Raw genomic sequence first — 10,000 nt, 5'->3', positions numbered from 1 at the left:
AGGTTGCATATTCATGGGGCTCCAGTGGGAATCCAACCCCTAACCCTGTCTGAGGTAATGCCATGCTCTACCAGTTAAGACCACGATAATGCATTCTATCATCAACTGATATAACATAATTTCCCCATTAGAGGGCACAAACACAATCATTAGCATAGTCAGTGAGGTCAGAATACGTTATTGATTCCGCTCAGATGTGTGGAAAGTATCCAATAAGCCGAGCAGAAAGGTACACAGAGAGAGGAGGAACGGGACCCGATGCATGGAAACTATTTGTTCTGTTGATTAGGGGAACGCCACAGGGTATTCCCATCTCCGAGGAAGGTCTTATTCTAGGATGAGGGAACGTTGATCGATTAACCCAAGGAAGTCAACAGCTGCGACCATCAGTGGAACAAAATCATGCTGCTCAAATCACTTGATCTGGGCCTTCTCAAAGTTGATTATTAAATATAGATCACACACAGAAGAGCATATTGAAGGCTTAACTCTGTATTGTCAATATGATATGAAAGGCGTATTCTTTCTAGGTATTTAATATTGACCAGCTGGAGGCCTTCATCAGAGTGATGACGTTTTTGGTCACACGGGATATTGATCGTGACACTGATCATTACTTCTGACTCCTATAATATGACTAACTGCTTCCCTCTCAGCGAAACGGTCTTGTGCATTTGAAATACTGAACGGGCGTTTGTAATTATTGTGCGCATAGTTCAGTACATGTGAGGTTCCCATCAGGATAGCTAGCTGCTTGTGTGCGTGTGCAATAGTGTGGGTTTGTGTGTGTGTGTGTGTGTGGAGGTGGGTCTTTGTGTGCATTCGTTTGGGTTATTATGCTGCACCAAGACCTCCCTCACTTGAAATATAAAGAACAGAAAACTAACTTTGAATCACAAAAGTACAATTTCACAGAACAAGAGTATTGTTGTTCAAACATTTCAAATTCAAAGTAAAAGCTACAGCCTGGAAAAATGTATTTGAGGGTCCTCATAGCAATATTATATCATAATATCATACAAATCTAAAGGCATTGTGTGTAGTTACTAAGGAATTGAGTTGTCCTTATATAAAATCATTAATTATAATAGTAAAAAAGTGCATTGCACAACTGACATTCAAACACACGGACACATACACATACCTTACACCCACACAATCACACACATGCACACACACACATGCATACACACACACACACACACACACACACACACACACACACACACACACACACACACACACACACACACAGACACACACACACACACACACACACACACACACACACACCGACACGACACACACGCATGCATACACTAATACCACACACGCTCATGAAAGACCTACACACGTACACACATGCACATGCACACACACACACGCACACGCACACGCACACACACGCACACACACACACAGACATATGCAACCGAAATGCAGTCATCATTCAGGATTTATCAAAGTTTGCCCCCAGCTGCTGCTTCACTTTGGGACATCTGTGTGGATCTTCAGTGTTAATATGCCGAGAGGTGGGTGGGGTAAATATAGCGCTGTGATTGACTTGAGTGGATCAGCGTGTTGTCACGGTGATGTCAATAAAGCTTAAAAGACAAGTGCCCCCCTCTCGATGATCATCATATGTTAATGATGATTACAATTTCATGGGTTGAAATATGATTAACCTATACGTATTTGTCTGAAACAAATATTACATAATGAGGGCTATAATAGAATAGAATCGAGTATAAAGAATATAATAGAACCTAATAGGGGGGTGTAATTCTGATTCTAAGCTCTAGATGGCGCCATTGTATGACTTTAATATTGCAGTCAGCGCCCCGACCTATAGTCTATAGTATATTTAGTCTTTCGATTAAAAGGACAGGAGCAATCACACCGGAGAACACCTTTTTCCCTGTGACCGTAGACTCCGGCCGAAGTCAGTGAATGACAGGAGGCAGGAGATACAAATAAACCGGAAGTGAGGTGGTTATATAAAACGGAAAATGGGAGGGGGGTGATTTAAAAATTATAAGAAGAGTTGTTCCCCTGCTCTTTAGAGAGAGCACGATATATGTATATATATAGAGAGAGAGAGAGAGAGAGGGATAGGGGGGAGAGAGATATGAGAGAGACATAGAGAGAGAAAGAGAGGAAGATTGGGACAAGATAGAGAAAGATATAGTGGGAGAGAGAGAGATAGGGGAGGGGAGTGAGATAGAGAGGTAAGAGAGAGAGATTGCTTGAAAGAGAGACCGTGTTCAAGGCAGTGTGTGCATGAAAGGAAGAATGAAATAATTCATATCAGACGTTGCAATATATTCTGCAGTATAGCAGCAGAGGTCATAGACCCAAAGAGGAGGTGGGGTTAGCAGCGTGCTAACACAGGTAGCTAACCATCTCTGTACCATGACCAGAACATCTGAGAGAGCAGCACCTCCTCCAGAGGGACTCCCCTGAGGACACCCCTCCACCTCGTCCTCCTGAAGTCTCTCCTCCTCCACCTCCTCCTCCGCCTCCTCCTGAAGACCCTCCTCCACCTCAACCCCCTCCTCCTGAAGACCCTCCTCCTCCTCAACCCCCTCCTCCTGAAGACCCTCCTCCTCCTCAACCCCCTCCTCCTGAAGACCCTCCTCCTCCTCAACCTCCTCCTCCTGAAGACCCTCCTCCTCCTCAACCCCCTCCTCCTGAAGGCTCTCCACCTCCTCCTCCTGAAGACTCTCCTCCTCCTCAACCCCCTCCTCCTGAAGTCTCTCCTCCTCCACCTCCTCCTCCTGAAGGCTCTCCTCCTCCACCTCCTCCTCCGGAAGGCTCTCCTCCTCCACCTCCTCCTCCTGAAGTCTCTCCTCCTCCTCCTCCTCCACCTCCTCCTCCTCCACCTCCTCCTCCTGAAGACCCTCCTCCTCCACCTCCTCCTCCTGAAGTCTCTCCTCCTCCACCTCCTCCTCCTCCACCTCCTCCTCCTGAAGTCTCTCCTCCTCCACCTCCTCCTCCTGAAGTCTCTCCTCCTCCTGCCCGTGTGCTCATGGCCGGGTGCGATCGAGCGAGTTCGCACGTCCTCATCCATGCATACCTCAGAGTGCCTCTGCTGTTCTCGGCGTCTCTGGAGGCGGCCTCGGTCCCTCCGCCTCCGTGCGACGCGGATTACGTCCCCCCCAGCGACTCTGAGGTGCAGCCCTTCACCGCGGGTCCACCCTCCGCCACACGCACCCTGCTGTTGTTCAGAGTCACGGTGACCAAACACTGGTGGGAGTTCCATTTGAGTTCCCAATTTGAGTGTGCTGAGATTAAAATCCGAAGTCTGACTTTAATAGAGCCAGAAGTCTGAAGTCAGAAGTCTTAAAGTCAGAAGTCTGACTTTAATCTCGTAAGAAATGAACTCCAAAGAAAGAAATGATCCCAGGTGTCCCTAATCCTCTTCCGTAGTGTAACCGGCTTTTAGTTGTATTGATTGCTTTTCATTTATTTAGTATGCCTGATTGATATTCAATATGTTTTCTCTCTACTAAGTCACTAGTGGCAGCAGGTTCATACGTTGTTTAAGCCTTTCCGTTGTGCATTGTGAAAGCGTTGAAGTTATCATTTGCTTAGCTTACCATAGTAACTGTCCTAGTGCCACTTTCTTGTGTCGGCGCTGATTGGTTGCATGTGACCTGGTCAGGATGATTCTAATTGGCTAATAAAGAGGTCACGTTTGACTGAATAGGTCATCTCAAGAAGAATTCGTTAAACTTTCTCATTTCTTTTTAGTGCAACGAAAACCGTTCATGTACCTAAAATACAAATGACTCAATTCATAGTCTGCGACAACAAGCATAAAACCCAAGAGCATCTTTAATGACCTTCTACTGCAGGCAAAAGCAGCTTTTTATGGCAGCGATACACGTTAACAAACAAATTGTTTTCCAGCTCATAAGAGCTGCAGGTTCAGTTAGCGTTTGAACGCTACATTAACATTGTTATTGGCTAGCCTATTTCACGATCTGAACTGCAGTAAAGTTATTCCAAACACATTGAAGGTACAGACTTAATGGCTCTGCATCCATCAAGACCAACAACCTGGCCCAGATCTGTCTGTCTGTCAGGCTTAGAGAGAGAACAGGTGTTTCCCATAAAACCCAGGTACAACGCTAAGAGCTGCCGCGGTCGGAGGCAGTGATCCGTGAGAGTGTTGCAGCGGGCGGGCAGGTATCTGTCCCCCCCCCCTCCTGTCTTGGCTCTCCTCCTCCTCTGAAGGAAAGGCTTGGACCCGACTGTTTTGACAGAGTAATCCTGTAATGTCTCTGTTCTCATAGCAACAGCACGCCGGCCGCAGCCTGACTCGCTGATTACCGGAGCGTGTCGGTCGGTTGCTGCGCATGCAATGTTGGATTTACTTCGGCCTGAATATTTCATGAGTTTACCCTTCAAACTTCTGCTGTGGTCGGCGCCGAGGCCGAAATATCAGCATCTGCATCGCTTCAGGAGGCTTTACTGTTCTATTTCTAGTTTGGGTTAAGATCTGTCTTTCCCTCTGCTCGACCTCCGGGCCCCCCTGCTGGTCAGAGGAGGGACTTCTACCACTAAAGAGATGCATAGAGCAGCACCCAGAACACATTGGAGGACGGCACGGGTTGGACATTAATGGTCATTAATTAGAACATTAATAAATCAATGAATCCAAACACATTAATTAATTGGTGGTTAGACCCTAAGTGTGCTGTATAAACTTTCCCTCGGGTTATTCATTATGATCTATCTATCTATCTCTGTCTGTCTGTCTGTCTGTCTGTCTGTCTGTCTGTCTGTCTGTCTGTCTGTCTGTCTGTCTGTCTGTCTGTCTGCCCACCTGTCTATCCATGCACGCATCCCTCACTCTCTCCCTCACTCTCTCCTTCACTCTCTCCCTCACTCTCTCCCTCACTCTCTCCTTCACTCTCTCCCTCACTCTCTCCCTCCTCCCTCCCTCAACCCCTCCCTCCCTTCACTCGTCCATCCCTCCCTCCCTGAGTCCCTCCCGACACCAATCCCTCCCTCCCTCCCTTGCGCCCCTCCTATCTATTGATTAGTGCACAAGGCTTTCCAATTATGATCCTCCGTTGTGTTCCCGTCTCTCCTATAAATATCAGCAGCTCTGCAGCGGTTCAGTCCAGGATGAGTCTGAGCCAAACACACGAAGCTTCAGTGTTTACCGAGAAACACTGAGAGAAACAGACCCTTTTTCGCAGTGCGTACATCCCCCGCACGCTGGCCGGGAACAGATCAGTTCTCTGCATGGATTTACACAAAACGTACAGTTTTAATTAAAACTCTCTCTCGTGGGCATAAAGTGTGATTTCCTGGCGTGATTAGCTAGAGCTAATTTGGTTAAGGTTGCGGGAAAGTATTCAGGGCGGTTATAATAACTGTTTCAGCTCGATAAGTCTCTGCATGAGACTCTGCCTCATGGAAACACACGCACAAACACACACACATACACACATACAGACTCACTCAGACACACACACACACACACACACACACACACACACACACACACACACACACACACACACACACACATACAGACTCACTCACACACACACACACACACACACACACACACATACAGACTCACTCACACACAAACACACACACACACACACACACACACACACACACACACACACACACATACAGACTCACTCACACACACGCACACATACAGACTCACTCACACACACGCACACACACACACACACACACACACACACACACACACACACACACACACACACAGACTCAACAGATACACACACGCACATACACACACACACACAGTCACACACACACACACACACACACACACACACACACACACACACACACACACACACACGCACACACACACAGACACACACATACACACACTTAGGTGTAGGATTGAGACCTTCATAACGTTTGGTTTTCAAGTCAACAAATCATATCAAATACCCAATGGCGATCAACATGTCTCTTTGATTTTATGAGCTGTATCTGTACGAGCAATACATCCATCCATCTATCTGGAGGCCTCTTGGTTAGTGTGTCTGTATGGAGCTGAACAGAGGGGCTGAATAGTCCAGTGGTTCAGGGCTTGAATCCTAATGTCTGCCGTCTATCTGTGGTCATCCTTGAGTAAGATGACCCCTGACCCGATCTGCTCCTTAATGACAAGTATCTAAAGAAATGTCCCCTTTGATGTAGCTGTCTACCAACACTGTCTGCCAACACTTAAACCTAGATAGTAAGAGAAGGATGTGGGGAAGGGAGTTTCCCGAAACACGACACGATATCGATTGTGATCCATGTTTGATGTGTAATGTAGGAGCCAGCTTCTAAGGTTTGTATTTTTGTAGTGTAGGGAGAAAGTCTCTTACGATGTCCTTGGGGGCGCAAAATGCTGAGCCATCCTTTCCCCCGAAGGGGCCGGTAAACCACCCACCACACGCCGATCACACTCTTTTACATTTCCTCCCAGCGTCCTAGAAAACCAAACAGATTTATGGTTCTCGCCGTTTTGCTCAAAGCTGTGCGTCAGCGGAGTGGAGGGGCCTGGTTGTTCAACACAACGCGCCCCCCTCGCCCCCCCCACTGGGTCTGTGGACCCCGTCTCTAGAGGGCTCGGGGTTAAGGGGGCCTGTGAATCCTGTATCGGTAGTGAATGTCTGTGTGTGTGATTAACGGCTGTGACCGTGATGAATGACCCCTGTTTTACCACAAGGTGTGAGGGCGATTAGCCATACAAGCCGTTTCCAAATCGACCCGTCTGTGACATCACCAGTGGTGTATGATGGATGGATCAGCCTACCCGCTGGACTGTACCAACTTACCCAACCTTCATACATCTGAGTGGACTCTCCCACTTGGGATGTCACTGAAGGGTAGTTTTGGACTCGATTTTGTCTAACCAAAAGTATACCCTACTTTTGAGGACATTATTGATTGTTAATGACATCATTGTCCCCCATTACTTAATTATGCTTCACTTACTTAAAGGAGCATTTCACCGGTGGAGGCATGGATATGTATTGAAATTGGGTCCTATATGTAGTCGAATAATAAAATAAAATTCTAATTTGGTGCCGTATTGACCGAGAAAAGGCAGAAAGTGACTTTTTGGCGCTTGTGGATTGAAGACAACAACTCCCACCATGCACCACCATGCACAGCTTCGCTGGCCATTCATACTCATCTAGATCAGTGGGTCCCTCCCCCTATAGGGGGGTGGGACTAGTGCTTGTAGTCTTACGAGAATCCTCCCCTCTTACACTTCCTATGTACTTCTACGCGAAAATCGTCATATTGCGTCATCTTAAACAGGAAGTGTTGGAGATCGATACGGATCTCTCCAGTCTCTCCAGAAAATAAGGGAATGATGCGCGACCATTCAAAAATATGAGTGGGTTTCTAACGATACAAAGCTTAATGGAAATGGGTGAAGTTTCCCTTTAAACTTTCTTATTCAAATGCGATTACTATGACTACTTTGAGGGAAGCCATAGTTCTATTTAAATAACGGTTAATCCAGTGATAAAAAAAAGTTAACGAGGTGACCTCTTACTACAGTTCCACGACTAAACGACCGGAAAGTTTGACAGGTCGAAAATTACGAAAACGTAAGAGTTCACGTGTGGGTTCAACCGATAGCGAGAAGCTGCAGGTCTTTAGAGAGTGGGAGTGAGCGAGTGACGGAGCCTCTAATTAACCTCTGTCGACCTCTGCGTGAATAGTGAGCGAGGGGAGGGGGGGGGGGGAGGGTGGACTGACTGCAGGGTGTTCAGTGGTGTCACCTGTAGTGTTCAGACACCAGTGGGTTTACCTCCCTCATTAGCACCGATCGAATTCAGCAGGCGAATCGTTCTAAATGAACACACAGGGCTAGCAGATCGCTGAATTGCCTGGAATCGAATAGAGGAGAATTTCTTCCTCGTCACGTTGTGATATTTACGTATGAATTCCCCTAGACTCTGCATAGCCTCCCCCCTTTACCCCCCACACCCCTTTTAAACACTAATTGTATGTTGTACATCCTTGCACTTAATGTACGCAACTGTTGTACGTTGTACGTCCTGGCACTTGAAAGTAGTGCTTAGCATTGTGTAGCGTCTTATCCTAGCTATCATTGTTGTATACGGAGCATGGGTTAACCTAGCGATCTTTATGAACATCCTTATTGTACCGACCGCAATATGTCGTTGTTTCTCTTTCTTCTGACAAATGGACTTATTGTAAATCGCTTTGAATAAAAGCTAAATGCCCTCAATGTAAATGTAAATTCAATGCAACCGCTGCGGTAGGAAACGCAGAGGGGGGCGTGTTGCTTCAGTGTTTAGGAGGTATCTCGAGGCACTTACGCATCAAGAAGCGGCTTCAGAGCCGGTTTGGGTGTGAGGAGGCTGGAGGGTTAAGAGTTGCAGACGTTTCATGCTTGGGGTCCAGACTCTCACACTGAGCCTCTGGTGACCCTGGCTGATCTCACTCATTATCCACACACAGGCCCTACCACCCGCCCGGATTAAAACTACTAAACATCTGGAGGATGTGACGGAGTCGTCACAGCATGTGACCTGTGCTACTGCTGTTTTATTAATCATAAAGGACGAGCTCGAACAAGGACGGTGAACGTGGTATAGAGGTGACGCTTGTTGAAGGCATATTTATTATAAATGATGGCTTTGTGTGTAAGCTCCACATGATAAAACACAAACAGACAGGACCTGGCCGAGAGCGAATGCACCACACGGGCGCTTTGCGTGGTAGCAAACCCAGCAGATTACATCATAACATGCATGTAAAACACGAGCTAGAAGCAGAGAGATTTAACGACAGTTGTTAATTGCCACTCTCAGCTGTTGATAACATCGGCTAACATCGGGTGTATGACATCGTGTCGGTGTGGGGACGACATCGTGTCGCTGTGTTGACGACATCGTACCTTTGGCCAGGGTTCCTGTCAGCAGCCTCTGGATGGACTGGATCAGCTTTACCAGCCCGTCCCGGCAGCGGCTCGGACAGCCTGCCATCCTGGTCCGTGTCCCGAGGCTTCCCCGGAAGATCCCCGTCCGGGAGATGGTCTCCAAAACGTCCCACCACTCTCCCCCAGGGCGATCGGGTGTCCCCTCACAGAGAGATATTGACAGCCTGTACCGACTGGATATTTATTCTGCAATCGATCCCGTCATGACAGAAAACCGCAGCTTCTGTTTCATTTCTCTCTTTAGCTCTGCCGGAAATAAACAGATTGTCTGTAGCATTCCCAAAATATTGAACTATTCCCGATTCATGTAGCGTACCTCTTTACTCCGTCATGGGGCCGGTGTCCGGGCACATCTCCTCTTCTGAACAGGGTGCTCCCCTGGTCTCCCCTGGTCTCCCCTCACTGGACGTCCTCCGCCGGGTGTCCTGACGGTTCTCTGACCTCGCAATTCCCCCGACGTCTCCTGAGGCGCGGCGCTCCGGGAGAGACTTGACGGACAGCGTTGAGGAGCGAGAGGAACAGGCCACCGCGTCCAGCCTCTCTAAGAGGCAGCGGGATGTTCCTCAGACGCAGCAGCGGGTAAATAATTCAGGAAAGAAAACCGCTTCGCGCTGCAAGCTACGAAAGTTCAGCGCGTCGAAGATGAGGACATCGGGGTCCCGGCTCCGACTCTCTCCCGCCTAACGTCTCTTCTCCTCTCTGTTTCTCTCCTCTCTGCTCCTCTCCTCTCTCCTCTCCTCTCTCCTCCTCTCTTCTCCGCTCTTCTCTGCTCCTCTCCTCCTCTCCTCTCTTCTGTGCCCTCCTCTCCTCTCCTCTCCTCTCTCCTCCTCTCCTCTCCTCTCTTCTCTGCTCCTTTCCTCTCTTCTGGGCTCTCACGCTTGTCCTCAACGAGGTCCTCAAAAGAACTTGGGAGAGTGGTGAGGCAGCAGTCTCCCTCCTAGTGGGTCGCTCGGTGTGTGTGCATGTGTGTTTGCAGGAGTGTGTGTGTGTGTGTGTGTGTGTGTGTTTGTAGGCATGTGT

The 10,000-nt window shown here is 48.1% G+C and overlaps 1 protein-coding gene across 1 annotated transcript in view; it reads right to left on the bottom strand.

The window, feature by feature from the left end:
- kcnip1b (Kv channel interacting protein 1 b) overlaps nt 1–9,026 on the bottom strand; it is a 17,164-nt gene extending 8,138 nt beyond the window's left edge. Inside the window, exon 1 of the mRNA XM_030361301.1 lies at nt 8,939–9,026. Within this exon, the coding sequence (XP_030217161.1) occupies nt 8,939–9,026 (88 nt within the window). The remainder of the gene's footprint in view (nt 1–8,938) is intronic.
- Between the last annotated feature and the right edge of the window lie 974 nt (nt 9,027–10,000).

This window comes from Gadus morhua, chromosome 7 (assembly GCF_902167405.1).
Source record: "Gadus morhua chromosome 7, gadMor3.0, whole genome shotgun sequence".
NCBI lineage: Eukaryota > Metazoa > Chordata > Actinopteri > Gadiformes > Gadidae > Gadus > Gadus morhua.
The sequence above is the reverse complement of the archived record's forward strand: the minus strand, read 5'-3'. Positions and strand labels throughout refer to the sequence as shown.